A 17,771-nucleotide genomic window follows, 5' to 3' on the forward strand; every position below is an offset into this window, starting at 1 on the left:
CTTTGTGCGTTAGATTATACATAGTTAGTATGTGAGGTACAGTATATACGGTTAGTATGTGAGTTACAGTATATATAGTTACTATGTGAGTTACAGTATATATAGTTAGTATGTGTGTTAAAGTATATATAGTTAGTCTGAGTGTTACAGTATATATAGTTAGTCTGTGAGGTACAGTATATATAGTTACTCTGTGAGTTAGAGTATATATAGTTAGTGTGTGAGTTACAGTATCTATTGTTAGTCTGTGAGTTACAGTATATATGGGTAGTCATTGAGTTACAGTATATATTGTTAGTTTGCGAGATACAGTATAGGCCTATATAGTTAGTCTGTGAGTTACACTATATATAGTTTGTCTGTGCGTTACAGTATACATCGTTAGTCTGTGAGTTACAGTATATATATAGTTAGTCTGTGTGTTACAGTATATATAGTTAGTCTGTTAGTTACAGTATATATAGTTACTCTGTGAGGTACAGTATATATAGTTAGTCTGTAAGTTACAGTATATACAGTTACTCTGTGAGGTACAGTATATATAGTTAGTCTGTAAGTTACAGTATATATGATTAGTCTGTGTGTTATACTATATCTAGCTATTCTGCGAGTTACTGTATGTTGTTAACAGGTTTGCATAGTATTTTGCTGACCTGTTGCTTGTTGAGCAACTACTAGTAATTTGGTAACTATACAGTTAACAGGGGTGCGTAGTATTTTGCAGAATTCTTTGTTAATAAATCTGGCAGACCTTGTAACTACATAAGAATAATTTGGAAGACTAAATATTCCAAAATTATTATGCTTTTTAGTCTTGATTGTTTCAAAATCAGAGAGTAATTTCAATTACCAGTGAAGAATTTTTATTCAGTTACATTTTTGAATATAAATATAGTTAGAAAGCGTGTCTTCACTTTATTTATTTAAATCCTTGATATAAAATAATAAATACAAGTAGTCAAAAGAAGTTATTTTAATTTTCGATAATTTAAAATGGCACTTTGTGAGCATTGAAAGTCTTATAAGATATGCTTTTGTAGGTGTTGTAGCTTGGACTGTCACAATATTTCTTCACAGGTATTCTATATAATACAAAAAGATAATAATAAATTCAAATTTGCATATCGCTCTCAGTATGTGCGCCCATTAATATAGGTACCTCATATATATATATGAAAGTGCATAGACAGTTTAACACCTCAGATGAGATAAAATATTCAAAAAAATATAAATAAGATAAACAATAACAGTGTTTGAGCTACATAATTATTTTAAAATGTAGGAAAAATCTGTTTAAAAGGAAGGAAGACCAACATGAACATTGTGATATAAATAGATGATTATCTTAACATGATTAATGAGGTACACTGTAAACATGGTCAGCTGACTTCCTCTTGGTCATTTCATACGGATGTTCAACATTAGCATAGTGATGTGTCGGTGACTCACTAGAATTATTAACAACAATGTAGACATGATCAGTTGGATCTCTTCTCATCCTTTCATATACAGGTACAGTGTTAGTAGTATCATGGATAGTAACTTGGTCCCTGACTGTGAGTACCTCTCTGTGTGCAGGATCCTTTGTACCTTCTCTAGTTCCTGGAATTAAACAAGAATATGTCATAGGATTATTTTGTTTTACCCTCAAATTCCATTCTGATGTGCCATAGAGGTCATTCAAAACAGTATTTTCACTTATACCACTGCCACCCAAAAAAGCTGCACCAAAGAAGTATCCTTCTACTTAAATTTCTTTACCACAGAATGACAGAATCTGGGTAGGGATTGCTATTCTCACATAACTCTCTAGTGCTGTGGGTGAGGCTGTATTTATTCTCGCATAAACTTGTTACCAAATTTGATTTATCCTAGCATATATCTTTAGCACAAAAGGCTCTTCCTACCCTAGGACACTTATGTATTCACGTCATCTAACTTACTTGTTTTCGCAGAGTCATTCTCTTGCAAAAATTTCATGAGCTATCCTATCCTAAACTATCCTAACGAACGAGCGAAAACGCGAAATTAAATTGCTTTGTGCATTGATATTCACAATAAAATCGTCAGATAGAGGGATCTAGACGTCATTGACAGTCCAAGAAACAACTGGCTGCAAGCGATCAAATTAAATTAGCGATCTTGGCCCCACATTTCTGCCTGCGGTTTACAAATACAAACTAGTCCCAAATTTCCAATTATTTTTTACTAGCGAACTGGACCTGAGAAATCTAATCTGTTTGTTCCACTGCATTTATTTACACATCACTATATGTTGGCACTCATCAGAGACGCGAAATTAAGTTGCAGCGAAACTTTACTCTGTGTGCTTCTTTTGAAACTAAATACCCTACAGGATGAAAATATTCGATGGAGATAGAAATTCGCGATTTCGCAAACAGTCAATTCTGCTAATTATTAAATTCTGCGCAAAAATAGTTTTATTTTTAATCACAAGGAAGAATAAATACTGCCTCAAATTTAAACACTAGTCGCTAGGCATAAATACTAAATGTAGCTGAGTTTCAAAATCTTTTTAAAATAGTCGCCGGGGCTTTGAGTTAACCCCTTTGCTAGTACATCACATTTCTTTACAAAATTATTCAAGGTGTCACAAGATATGCAGAAAGGCGTCATCGCAAAAATAGCCGCTAGGCAGATGTACTAAACGTAGCCAAGTTCTAAAACTTTTTTTTAAATCATCGCAGGGGCTTCGAGTTAAGCCCATTGCCAATGTATCGAACCTCTTTACAAAATTATTCAAGGTTTTCACAAGTTACTAGGCATGGTACCGTCATCGCAAAAACCTCTCCTACAGTTATTGTACATTGAAATCAACTCCATCAACCTCTAAAACCGAAGTTGAGGACGATAATGATTTTGATCTGGACCTTATGGTATGTATTTGATTTGCAGTGCAGATACGTTTTTCCATAATTAACTGCGTTAGTTAATTCTTTTGTTTGAAAAATGATCGCGCTCATTAAATACTTTAGCAATTGCTTTTGTACTTCCTTTACACATGTTAATATTTTTCTTTTCTGTTTACTCCAGATTGAGAATGAAACAGCACCTGCCGGTATTCTGATTACGAAAACTAAAGACAAGTAACAATATTCACCGTGGCAGGAATATTGGCAGAGAAGCAACTAATCAACCTAGACCCCTTCTTCAACAACAACAACAACATTGATATCACTGTGGCAAACTTGATTATATTATTATTATTAAATTATAATGTATCTATACATGAAATAAAATATATATATTTTATTTCATGTATAGATACATTATAATTTATTACAAACTTGAGTGTACAAATAAAATATTGCAAATGCAAATAAAATTTCCAAACGATGAATGGAGTAAAACAAACAGTTTCGCCCATATGGCGGTTGTCTGACAATAAAATTGAACAGATACTCTTGGTAAGTAAATACCAGCGAGTAATAGTGCTCTCTGACTAGTTATTTTGGTAATAACAGCTCTATATCGCTGTCACTGTCTTGGGTAGATGTTAAAGGCGATTCTCTCGCTACTACATGGCTGGTAAGGGAGTTATCATCAGAACTTTCCTCGTGGCTTACTACTGTAAAGTTGTGCCAGTTGGCAAAAAATTTGTGCTCGTAAAGGCGCTTTTGTTCCTTTTTTAAAACAGATATATTCTCCCTGTTAGCAGCTTCGGTCATTTCTATCTCAATTTCAAGACCTGCGGGAATAATTGGTGATCTTCTAGGAATTACATCTACCACCCTTGCAGTCATTGTGCTTCCGTGTATGATGAAAAATCTCTCACACTAAAACAAAAAAACGAAGCGGTAGGGATGGAAAATTAAATATTGCGTTTTACCAAAGAAACAAACTAAAATTCAACTAATTTAGTAAATGGTTTTGAAAAAACTCATTACTTACCACAAGTTTTTGGTTCATCAAAGGCCTCCAAATCGATGAAAATTCGTGAAAACCTCTGAACGCAGCAAAAAATTAATAGCTTAGCATGATCGACTCATAGTTGTAAGCTAAATAGAAACCGAAACACGCGGTTTGCACATGCGTAGGATTAACTCTATTGCTAGCCGCAATAGAGTTAACTCTTCAAAGAGAGTGAAAGTGTTCAGCCGCAAATAAATTAATCCGCGAATAGCATGAAAAAGGCAATTTTCGCAAAATTTTACTCTGCGAATAAATTCATCATGTAAGGTACTAGCGAAATAAGTGTCCTAGGGTATATGTATCCACGCTCACACACCTCTCTATGACATTTTAAAGCTGTTCGTAGCTGTATCAACACTCAAACTCTCTTCTACCACATAATAATGCCACCCCCAAATGTACCCATTGTTATATTTTTCCTATCCTATACGGAAGTTGCTCTGATATGTATCCAAACACATACATGTGTACTCTTCTACAACATAACGATGCTGTACTTGGATGTATCCATACTCCTATACTTCTCAAGCACATGATGATTATGTCCCTAGATGTATCCACAATTACATACTATGACATTACCTTTCCTCTTCCTGCAGCAGAGTTTGATGATGATTACAGCTACTATCATCACCAATACTCCAATAACTATTCCAACAATAGCACCGACAGACAAGCCATCAGTCTTGGTTAACTTTGTTGTTGCTGTTGGCTGGGTTGTTGGCTGGGTTGTTGGTGGTATGGTTACATCAAATGTCCATGTCACATTCCAAGTCATGATGATTGGATCCACGGCTACAAGTTTGTACAGAAGCTGTGAACAACATTATATCGTTGCATCAATCTTATTTCATTATTTTTATGTGAAAAGTAGTTCAAAGTGGCAGTCCGCATGCAAGAATAAAATATTCCAATGAAAAGCTGCAAATATGCACCAGATTGATACTTTTCTAGTATGAAATTACATTATATTATAAAGCTTGCTACGAAGCTTTTCATTCTAGGTAAGTTAGTTTTGTTTAAAAATTGTTGCTTTTTGATCAAATAATCTGTTAGTTGAACCGTTTATGTACATGAATTCACCTGATACTTTCAATGGTGCTGCTTAACCATCTTACCCACTTCAATATTTAATAGGATCATGTTATTGGTGAGTCAAATATAATCATATATATAACATAGTGTACCTTAGTATATAATTAATATATCTTTGGAAGGCTGAGCTTTACATTGCATACTGCTTATTTCAGTTTTTAAACATAAGTTCTCCAAAAGGGTGCTTTCTATAAAAAACCTGGCTAAATATGTAATTGATCTAATTACTGTTAGGACTGGTTTATGTCAAAACGAAGTTTCTAGGGTAGGAAACTGTGCTATCAATAAAAAAAAAAAACAATTAAATTTTTTGACGTCATGAAACACGCTCTTAAAGAATTTTTTGCAAAACTAGAAGGAAGTTCAAATGATATAGCTGGTTCCGCACTGGTGGAAGAAAAGACACCTTGCGTATAGTGTTGTATATATTATACAACACTATAAGTATCGCTAGAAAAAATATCTTCATCATTTCTTTTACTTTCACTGCTTTGGACATCCTTTGGAATACCAAAGTACTCATAAGTGTCCAAAATGTCAGTTACTGTGAAATTGGCAAAAATGAAACGATTGCTTTTCAGTACTTCTATGTTAATTACAGAAACCTTCGGCAATTGGATAATGCTATAGACTGGTGAAATGTACTCGTTTTTTTCCGTGAAATGCGCACAACCTAATGGTTCTATTCTCTGTCGCTCGGCGTTTCGTTTGCTGGTCTTAATGTTGATAAAAATAAAGCCTTTCCAGTTTTAATAACGATTTAAGGCCGAATTAATCTGTCTAATTATGCATAATCCGACCAGATGGGTAAGGTTTAGGAAATTTTCTACAAAGAATAAAGACTTGGTGACATATTTAAATAGATTTATATGTGTTTTGTATTGTTATTATACATAAACGACTCCATTTAAAAATGGTTAAATTTGTTGATGAGATTTCGGTACAAGGGTTTGTGACAGCGTTGATGAATAATTTTTGTGATTTGTGTGATCATATGCATTCATCATAAATCTCCAAGACAATCGTTTCGCTCGTGTTTGGTCAGGGGATAATTTTCACAACATTCTGGTTTGTCGTAATAGGTCGTTAAATGTGTTGACACAAAGAAGAATACGATCACTGCGCAATTGATCATAAATACAAAGACGATCCATTGGTGCAGGTGTTATGGCGCTGCTCTACCAATCCAAATGTCACAGCTGGAGTAATGTCAAAAGTTACCTTTTATCCAAAGCTTGACCTCTGGATACAGATGCTGACACACAAACTGGTAGAAAGGCTACGTATAGTAAAAAGTTATTGTTGTTTTGCTTTATCCTAGACGTAAAAAATATTTGTAATTAGTTTTGCTTTGCAGAATAAGTTATGCTGTTCAGAAAAATTAAGCAAATTGCTGTAAATGAACGCTATAAATGCGCAGTACCCCCTTAACTTTTTGTAAAATTACCACTATCGTGGTTTATAAAACTAGTGAGATTGATCATGAAAAGGAAAACAGTTGGCGATGCAAACCATTAAAATGCAGCTACGGTAAAACTAGCAAATTAAAATAATTAAGTCAAGTTTTTCCTTTTCGCTAGGCAAAGGAGTGAGTTTGGAAAGATCCTTGAACGAATTAGGCAATTTGCATGTATTTTACTGTTTTTTATAGCAAAGCTTTTCTATAACGTAAATGTTCCTGGAATGGATTATTTACGTTGTAAGAGTGCATTTTTTACCGACTATAGCTTAACAGTTCAATCAGACCAATGACACGATTGGTCTAAGTGTGAAACTGTGCTCTCCAAAAATGATGTGTTGGTGTTCAATATAACTGATTTCAGCGAGGACAATAATAATGCTTCAACATATCTACTAACACCGGCACATAATCTAACCTAATGAACTAGCATTATAATAATCACTTTAACTACCATAACAAATATTTGGCTCTAATTTGTAGTTATAAAATTTATTTGTACAGCAAAATTATCTGAAACTACATTTAGTTAAAATAAAACTTCGGCTATTTTAACTCGTTTGTACTGAATACAAGTCTGTAATTGAAGTTTTCTTATTTCTATTCTTGTCTCAGCATCAATTTTAGACTAATTGTCGCTATACTAAATAGTGTTTTGGACGAACTGAGAACAGAATTTATTCGGAAGAATTGGTCCATTACACCAACTAGATTTGAATCAATCGATATTCAGCCAATCATCATCAGACCAATGTTACTAAATCCCATACAATGATATCATATTATTCACTACTCTATTTATAATCATATTTTAACAAGTATTAGATGAATACTTATCATGTAAGGGGTAATAATATACCCTTCAAATGTACAGCATTTTGAAGATGAGAAATGTGTATCTGACAACTTCAAACAAAATGATTTGTAGTTCTTCGATTTTTATGCTAAGTTTCGATGCTAGGGTGGAATACAAGAAGATATTTTTACAACAAAATATTAGGATTCAGAAATTTCAAACATATGTGGCAACAGCTTGTGTTCAACACCGCATTCAGGAGAGTAGAAGAGAGACTCTATTGCACTCCATGTAATAAATTGCCAACAAAAAGACATAGTTTTAAATGAATATATGTGTCATGATCACAGAAACCATGGTTAAGTCGGGATTATAAGATTTAGAGTTATCTGCATTAACAGAAGGAGAAAATTCTCACAATTATTTTGCAAACAAAATTTTGATTCTAGCTTAATTACAACAGATTTTATGGTCAATAAACTGAATGCATGTTTACCATCAGTGCGAAAACCTAGTTCCGAGAAAACTGGTGTTAAAGTCTGAGAAACGAAAACCGATGCACAGTTTTGTTTACATTTCAAAACGTCATAGCAACCAATATTAAGAGGTTGTGATATGTATCTAGACTTCTGTCTTTATATCAAAAAAATTATGCTGAATTTAAAAATCTAAACAGATTTTGAAAACAGATAGAAATGGCTGTATATCTATAAGAAAATGTATTACCTAATTTTGCAGATCTTAAAAACGGCTTGGCAGTGCCGCGATATTGAGCACAACCGTAGTATGATCAACAAAATGTTAAAAAAAATAATAACAGTAACATATTGCACATCATCGGTCACTCCATACTTTGATCTTGCAAATTCGAATAATTTTTCTTATAATCAAATCTTATAAAATCGAATAATTATTCTTATAATTAAATATTGTAAAAATCTTATATGAATGGTTAAGAATATCTCATGGCCATTCCCTTTACTTACACTGCTTTTGGCATCAGTTGAAATACCAAAGTACCCATTATAATTGTCCAAAATGTCAGAATTATCCTTCAAATCGGCAAAAAAGAAACGATTACGTTTTTCGGACGATATTTTTCTGTACTTCCTGTTTAGCATAGCAACGGTTTAAAGGGGTTTTTCCGAGGTTTTAAGACATTTATTATCTAAACTGACTTCAGATTCAGAAAGATCACTCTTTGATTGGTCCAGAAGCACGTGTTTCGAAAATCCTTACCAAAATTATAAATTCAGTTAGTGCAACTTTAAAGTTGAATAACTCAACTTCGTGATTTGCGACTTAACCATGGTTTCTGTGACCGCGACCCATATGTGTGATACACAACGAGGCTACTCACATTCAATTGATGCAGTACAGTTGAACTGTTCTGTTTGACCATTCCGACGAGAGTTTATAGAAATTACCAGCTGATCAGACACATCTGCCTCTGAACAAGTATTGCATGACCACTTGTAGGTAGGGTTAGAAATAGAGTCGGTAAACACTTTACAAGTGAGTGTAAGAGGCCCTCCAGGGTTATGTTCTAAATCATAATGTAGCTCCCCTTCAGAGGCAATATCTGTAACAAAATTAAAATGGCACTATAGTAAATAAGAAGAGTAATGATAACAAAAGAAATTTGAAGTAGAGATGTTTCTAAAATCTCAAATTATTTAGCCATCCATAACTAAAATTTAAATTTTTTCTAATGATTCATCTTGCAGAAATAGGGAGAGATGTTTGTCTGTCTGTTGGTTCGTTGCACTTTGCAAGATCCATATTTTTAGTCCAGTTCATCACACCTTATTCAGAGCAATGATGATGGCTAAAATGAGAGCTGTAGCAGTTTCATAAACGGTGTGTCAAACTCGGTAACAACAATACATGATTTAGCCCTATGTGTATGATCCATCAAATTCTTCAGCATATTTATTGATGCATGATAATGCTAATACATTTGGTCAACATTAGGTTTATTCGACAGAACTGATAACTTAATATTTGATATAACTTATGATATAAGTTATATCAAATATTCAGGTTCCGCGCCTTGATTAGCCTTGCTATTGTGCACAGGGACCTCATCATCACCTTCCCTGGAGTGACCTTTTTTTCTATTTCTCTTGTTCTTCTACCCTACGGGATGAATTTATTCGTGGAGTTATATTTCGCGAAAATTGTCTTTTCATGCATATCCGCGGATGAATTTATTCGCGGCTGAAAACTGCCACTCTCTAGGAAAAAGTTAACTCTATTGCAGCTAGTAATAGAGTTATTTCTACGCATGCGCAGACCTCGTGTTCCGGTTTATAGTTAGCTTATAACTGCGAGGCAATCATGCTAAGCTATAGTAAACAATGTTTGCTGCGTCCAAAGGTTTTCACGAATATTCATCGCTTTGGAGGCCTTTGATAAGCCAACAACTTGTCGTAAGTAATGAGTTTTTCACATTTACTAAATTAGTTGAACTTTACTTTAATTCTCCGGTAAAACACAATACTTATTTGCTCCATCCCTACCGCTTCATTATTTGTTTTAGTGTGAGAGAGATTTTTCAGCGTACGCCGAAGAACAATTATTGTAAGGGTGGTAGATGTCATTCTTAGAAGATCCCCAATCATTCAGGGAGATCTTGAAATTGAGGTTGAAGTGACCACAGCTACTTACAAGAAGAATATATTTGTTTTTTAAAAAGGTACAAAAACGCCTTTACGAGCACAAATCTTTGGCCAACCGGCAGAACTTTGCAATAATAAGCCACGAGGAGAGTTATGATGATAACTTCCTTACCAGCCATGTAGTATAGAGAGAATCGCCTTCAACATCTACCCAAGACAGTGACAGCGACAGAGCTGCTATTACCAAAATAACTAGTCAGAAAGCACCATTACACGCTAGTATTCACGTATCAAGAGTACCAGTTTAATTTTGTTGCTAAACAACCGCCATATGGACTAAACTGTTTATATTTACTCTATTCATCGTTTGTAAAATTTTATTTATATTTGAAATATTTTATTTGCACACTCAAGTTTGTAATAAATTATAATATATCTATACATGAAATAAAATATATAATTTAATCATGTTTGCTGCAGCGATATCAAGGAGTTGTTGTCGATGAAGGGGTCTAGGTTGACTGGTTGCTTCTCTGCCAATATTCCTGCCTTGATGAATATTACTACTTCTCTAGTTTTCGCAATCGGAGTAGGTTGTTTCATTCTCAATCTGCAGTGAACACAAAAAAGAAAAAATATTAACGAGTGTTAAGGAAGTACAAAAACATTAGCTGAAGTATTTAATGAAAGCGATCAGTTTTTAAACAAAAGAATTAACTAATGCAGTTGATTATGGAAAAACGTATCTGCACTGCAAATCAAATACATACCATAATGTCCAGATCAGAATCATGATCGTCCTCAACTTCGGTATTAGAGATTGATGGAGTTGATTTTAATGTAAAAAGACTAGGAGAGCTTTTTTGCGATGCTGAAGCCATGCCGAATTACTTGTGAAAACCTTGAATAATTTTGTAAAGTTTGACGCAATGGCATTAAAGCTCGAAGCCTGGCGATGATTTTAAAGAAGTTTTGGAACTCGGCTACGTTTAGTATTTCTGCCTAGCGGCTATTTTTCCGATGACGCCATTCTGCATATCTTGTGACAACCTCGAATAATTTTGTAAATACATTGTAAATGTGATGCAATGGTGTTAGCTCAAAGTTCAGGCAATGATTTTAAAAATGTTTTGGAACTCAATTATGTTTAGCATTTATATTAAAACTAGGCTAGAGACTAGTTTTCAATTTGATGCAGTAGTTATTCTCTCTTGTGATTAAAAATAGAACTAATTATTCACGGAACTTAATAATTCGCGGGATTGACTGTTCGCGAAATCACGAAATTTTATGACCAACAAATATTTTCATCCTGTAGGGTAACTGCAAGAAACACTCTTCATATTATTTTCTGTAGTTATATTATAGATGAAAATAAACAAACAAGTTAAACCTCATTCATATATCGGTGGCGAGACTCCGGCGGCAACTTGCGCGGCAACATGCGCAGCAAAACGCTTGTGACGCCAGGCTCGACGGTTTCTGTTCACATATAAAGCTGCACCGCCAAACATAATCGCATAACCACATAAAATGTTCGCTCGCCATGCCGTGTTAATAATGATGACCTTTACATGTACATGTACAGTGCATTTCGGGAAGGTTATGCCAGCGGCTTTTCGCAAAATTTGAACAGCGCTAAACTCTTGCATTAACCGCTGGCAACTACCAGCGGTACTCGGCAGTGCCCGCCGTGTAGGCTAAAATTTTCCCGCAATAGCCTGTGGTGCTGTCGCTGGTGCTGTCGCTGGTGCTTTGCGGCGTATTTGGGAAATAGGCTTTAAGTTGAAGCCTTTTGGTTTCAAAATGCTCATATTTTCTAAAAATACAACTAAAGATGCTTCAGCAACCGAAACTACTGAGCTGAACTATGGTGCAAGCCATGCCTCGAAATAAACAGTGAAGGATTTTACCTGTAAAGTCCTGCAGAAAAACAACCTCGGAGGGCTAAATAAAACCAGCCAGTATAAAATGACAAAATCATGAAATGTTTTGTTGCTTGTCATTTCAATAAAACAGAGGAAACATGAAACATGTTATAGAGTCTACTCATATACACTTTGGAATTATGAACGATGGACAAACAGACTAAACTCACAGTGAGGCTCCACATATTCTGACATAATTATGTTGTCAGGGTAAATAATTTCCAGGACTGAATGAGTTGTATCTTTACATCTCAGAGTCAAACCATCTCTATCTTCTTTTACAGGAGTGTAACTATTGCTGCTCACAATCACCACATCTTCTCTCAACACCTCTGTAACACATAGATGAACTTATAAACATATCTTAGGATTCTACAACAAACAGTGTAGCTACAAAGCAACTAGATCTTCATTTGAATCCAAAATATCTTCATTCGAATCCAAAATATAATAATGTTACTTCAGTAATTACTTGTCATCCTTGACACAAGCAGTAACAAGCTAACACTGATATTAGCATTGCTCCTATGCAGACAAACCTTGTGAAATATTTAAAAACACACAAGTTACCCTCAGCACTACAAATATTAAAATAATTAATGCTGAAAACGCAGCATAGACATCAGGTTGTTTGGGAAACTAATATATTAATATACTAACTACCGTTAATAAAAGCTATAAATTTCTGTTACTGGAGGCTAACTATGCAACAGCATCCTAACAGATTTATTAACAGTAAAATGAAATTCTACAAATGATTGATTTTTTATTATCGATCATCAAATGAAATGTTTAGAATATGTCATAAAATTCCATCAAATGTTTGTAATTTTATATCCTTGTGTATATCAAACATGTGACGAAAAGTTTTTTAGAACATAGCAGACTCTCGAGGCAGGAAGGCTTATAAAATTAAGACATTACAAAAAATACAAATGATATAGAACATATAATGTTGGTTTCAACTTTACTGAGTATAAGCTTCAATATGTTGGCTAAATATTTCTCTATCCCCACTGCTACTGCTGAACCTGCACATGGCCAATCCTGAACTTCTATTAGCTTGTTTTTACACTATATTAATAACATATACTTTTTATTGATTGTTACCAGCCAATCGGAAACCAATTAGAACTTTGAAGTTTGTCAGAAGAATGATATGTTTAATTACGAATGATTCTCTTCTCTGTTGATAAAACCAATCAGATAAGCTTGCTACACCCAGTGGGTTTCATGTAATCACCAATAATGACCAGTTTCTCTACGACACATTAATCAGCAATATTTTTTTCTTTTTGAGTTTGTATAATACGAGGGGTCAGATATGGACATATATTAAAATTCCACAATAAACAGTATAGCTACAAAAGAACTAGATCTTCATAAGAAACCCAAATAATATAATTTTACTTGAGTAATAATTATCATTCTTGACACTAGTGGTAAAAAATTAACTTTCATGTTTCATATACAAACAAAGCTAGAGCAACTATGTTAAAAACACAAAAGTTAGCCTCAGTAAAAAAAAAATTAAATGCAGAAAACATTTTAGGCACCAGGTCATTTGGGAAGATACTGCATATCATAAAATGCTGCTGATAAAAACTGCAAACACCAGTAAAGGTGCGCGCCCACTAAAGGCGAATTAGGCGAAGCTGTAGCAACTGAGGCGTCAAACGGAAGTCATCTCAAAGCACACTTGGTGCAGTATCATTCGCGTCCATCAGAAAAAAACAAATACAGTACACAGTTTCGACTAATATAGTGATATTCTTAGTGATGTAGTGATAGTGATGTTATTTGCCTTAATTTGAAATTGAATTAAAATATATTAATTATTATTATTAGTTTACTTATCAGCTAGCTTTAACTCTTTTGCGAATTCTCGCCAGTTATTCCTCTTGATATCTTCTCTTTTATAATTTGGTGTCTTCGATTATAGAGGCATGGCCTCTCTCTTACTAGCACAATGAGTTGCTCTTCCATATCTGATCATGCTACTAATATTAATTAATTAATCAATTTATTATTAATACACTAGTGATTGGTATGACTATCCTTGCAGGTTTCGCGGTCTATGACCTTGGAACAGCCAATTATGTGCAAGAGGTCGCACCCAAAATCAAACACGTTTGAAGGCTCTAAAAAAAGCAACAATCATGTCGCTTTGGCTGCCGCTTTGTCACAGCGCTCCACTTTCGTATCAAACTTATTCTAGTGTGCGTGCACCATAGATATAGTAAACCCTAGATATGCGAATAACCAAAACAAGTGAGGCATATAATTAGCATGACGCAACGTCATGGTGATGTGTAAGGGGAATCAGCTGATCTATGAACTCCTATTGACTTAACACTAAAAACTGTTCAATTTTTCCATAGTTTGCGCATGTGAGACTGCATATTTTATTGATAATATATAAAACTAACTTCGGATGAGAAGGACAAGAATTTTAGACACATGGTAACGGATAATAACAATGATTTAGAAGCTTCTATATCATTGATAATACAAAGAATGATCAAGTAGAAATAGTACTAATAACAAACTAATGAATCAAATGAGATTTAGGAGCAGTTATCTGCAGATAGCATTCTTCAAATTCTTGATGACATCTGTCATGACCAAAACCATGATCGAATAGTGCGTGAATTTGGCAATGTAAGTAGGGTCCGCAGGTATTCATAAACCTTGGACGAATAATAGAACAATGTTATGGCCAACTCTTTTACCAAGTCTTTTTAGTCTTTATAGCTTTGTTTGTGGTTTCACTTGAGAATACCTCTCCTAGACATCCGTCCATCGATGTAAGCTCTATATTGTTAAGTTTATTGTCCTTTTTCAGTATTGTGATCAAATTATTTTGAATCCTATTCCTCTGCTCTCTTCGACGTACTCTCCGCTGTAGAGTTTTGATTCTTCTTTTTAATATTGAGATATGTGTGACAGCAGGCTGTTTAGGCCTACCACCACATCGGCAGCTCGTTGTCAAGGCTGTAGGTGTATCCTGATTGTCAGAAGCTTCAAGTTGCTCATCATCATGGATAGTAGTATCACCAGGTCTAGTATTTTCAGGGTCAGGTATTTTGGTGCTGGCTGCTGTCTGAGATGTTCTTCCATGTTTCGGCAGGCTTTCTGTTCTTATGGTTGGTGCTCGTCTTTTCGCAGCTTTTTGGCTGAAGGTAGGTTGGATAAGCTGTAAATATTGTAGGTATTGTGCCAGATTTTAGCATCGGTTTTCTTCCAATACCTGGAGAAACTTTGTAGCAGTCTTTCTGAAAATGTCCACTGCGTAATACAGAGCTTGATGTCGGAGTTCAATCCTGTCTTTGCACCACCTTTACCCAAGCATTACGAGTTTTAGCTCGTTTCTCGTTTGGAAAGCCGTGAAACGCCAGATCTGGGCATTTCTCAGATTTGCATGAACATCCATAGGCGCAGCACCAGCTGCGGCTTGACTTTTTCTTAGCCTAAACATTAACAATGCATACATGTAGTAGAATTAATATCATTACATTACTTGGAATGAGACAAAAAGGCATTCGATCAATCATGCCAAGCTAGATTACAACCTTATCAGCTGGGAGACAAGTTTGTGTGACAAGAGTAATATGTGTTGCTGTCATCAGTCTAGACACTCCTTCTTCTGATAGCCCCAAGCATTCATTCACTTCACTTTCAATTCAGAATAGTCATAAAAAGGTACGTTCGTTGTTATGAGACCATGGTAAGACAAGTAAGTTTAGTTGAGTTGGTAGTTAGTTTGTTTCCAGTACTAACTTACAACATGAACCAATGATATAGTACATGTGCAAAGGTTAAGTTTACTGAGTATTTAACTTTTTTATTGTGGGTTCACATACCTGGGGTGTTGTAGCTTCCTCTGATGACATTTTGCCAAGAATTTGGTCTTATTGTAACGTTTATGACTTAAAAACTAGTAGGACAAGCATGCTTTCACTACTAAACTCATTGCTCAGCAGAAGGCTGTGTTGTCGTGAAGCACATCACTGCGACGTAATGTCCTGAGAACAACAGCTAGTTATAGGCCTCATTTTTGTTCCATAGTAATGATAGCTATTCACCAATCTAGGGTTTACTATATCTATGGCGCACACCTTTACTGGAACCTAGCTATACTACAGCATCATAACATGATTATTAACAGTAAATAATGGATAGAATTATTGTTGGTTCAAAGTTTACCTAGTACAGTAGATGCCCCTACAAGGTAAATGATCGGTTCCGGGAAATTTTAGGTTATGGGGATTTTACATCAACAGACTACGGCTGTTACATAATGGCTGTAGTCTTGATGAAAAAGACTACAGCCATGATATAACAGCCACAGTTTAAGGTCGTTACATAACAACCATTGTGTTATGTGAATGCGATAAATCTGCAAATTAATAAGTTATAATATCATAATACTCCGTTGAATGTTGCAATTATATTATTGGTAAAAACAAGCAAAGTAAACAAAAGTGTCCATAATACTTGCAGAAACTAAAACGAAAAGTAGAAAAAAAATTTAGCACGGGTGGCTTCTTGACTTTAACAACCAGTTGTGATCTGACTGCTGCTTCCATTTTAGCTTCATTCCATTTTGCAAATTTATTCATTTCTGCGCTAGTCGATATCAGCGTTCAAACGGAACTTTAAAAAAAATGAATTTTTGTATTTCGCTTTGATGAATGCTTTTCACAAAACAGAAAAAAAGGTTTTATTAATATGCAAAGCTTGTGCATATGTGGGAAACACAACTAAAAGCATTAGAACAGTAGTACAGATTGTGCCATTATGATTGAAACTGTTAGCCATTTATGATCACACAAATCCATATATAAATTAATCGGTTTTTAAAAGGTCTATCAAAGAGTGAGTTTTGACAGACTGTATCAGGGTCGGTACACTAAGGGTTAAAAATAAAGGCAACCATCTACATAAAACCCTAATTTTGTGCCAATCTTTCGTGGGAGGATTAAAAAGAACAACAGGTCGCATTTGGCTTGTAGTTTGCCCACCTCTGCTCTAGGACCTGCGCAGATAGATCATACTTAAGTATTTCTGAATAATTGTGTGGCTACCTATTCTCCATGCTTTGTCAACACACCTGACAATCTGACTGCGAACTAGACTGCCAGGGTATGAGTACATAAATTAGACAGTACGATATCCATTGTTTCTTCCCCAAGAGTAGCTAGAAAAAAATGATATTTTAAGGCTCACTATGAGATTCTGGATTTTCAAATCAAATTTGAACACTTGCACTTACTTGAAATACATAATTATTTACGATGTTTTTGGAGAAGCGAATCTTGGAACAACTTAACTGGGCAGATTTTACCAACTACATCAGCAGAGTGATACACAATGTTAATTGCCAGCCAATCACAAACCAATCAATACTCAGTTTGCATATGTGAAACTTTTGGCTAATTATCCTCTCTATTGACACAACCAATCAGAGGTACAGATCAGAACATGTATCAGATGATACACTCAGAGGGTTTCATTTAATCACCAATAATGATCAGTTTCAGGCTCGTTCATAGCAATAGTTTTTACTTTGGATATTATTTCATACAAGGGATCAAAAAGGTTGCTAGATTTTGTGTTATCAAATGATCTATCAGAAATTTTAGTACTCAAGTGATTTTGTGAAATGTGAAAACTGTTAATGCAGTATGAATAGAAATTGCACAAAAAATAAGAACAAGCCATTATTTTGTAAAATTATCCACAAGTAACTGCTGCAGAAATACATAATTAATAATAATGATCAATCTTGACTTTATATGGCAATTATATTATCACCTTGCAAACTGAATATCAACACAGAATACAATAAGTCAGCTGGTTAATAAACTAGACAGCACACTAGTTAATATATGTTTGTGTTGTTAGTTATTCTATAAAATATTATTAAGGCTCATCTC

At 34.6% G+C, this 17,771-nt stretch overlaps 1 protein-coding gene across 1 annotated transcript in view; it reads right to left on the bottom strand.

Annotated features, from left to right (window-relative positions):
* Window positions 1-1,264: 1,264 nt before the first annotated feature.
* The window catches only part of LOC137397448 (uncharacterized), a 225,554-nt gene continuing 209,047 nt past the window's right edge, over window positions 1,265-17,771 (bottom strand). Inside the window, exons 4-7 of the mRNA XM_068083738.1 lie at window positions 12,003-12,164; window positions 8,644-8,865; window positions 4,516-4,728; window positions 1,265-1,602 (exon numbers count right to left, since the gene is read on the bottom strand). Coding sequence (XP_067939839.1) covers window positions 1,355-1,602; window positions 4,516-4,728; window positions 8,644-8,865; window positions 12,003-12,164 — 845 coding nt within the window. The 3' untranslated portion in view covers window positions 1,265-1,354. The remainder of the gene's footprint in view (window positions 1,603-4,515; window positions 4,729-8,643; window positions 8,866-12,002; window positions 12,165-17,771) is intronic.

This window comes from Watersipora subatra, chromosome 5, assembly GCF_963576615.1.
Source record: "Watersipora subatra chromosome 5, tzWatSuba1.1, whole genome shotgun sequence".
Classification (NCBI taxonomy): Eukaryota; Metazoa; Bryozoa; class Gymnolaemata; order Cheilostomatida; family Watersiporidae; genus Watersipora; species Watersipora subatra.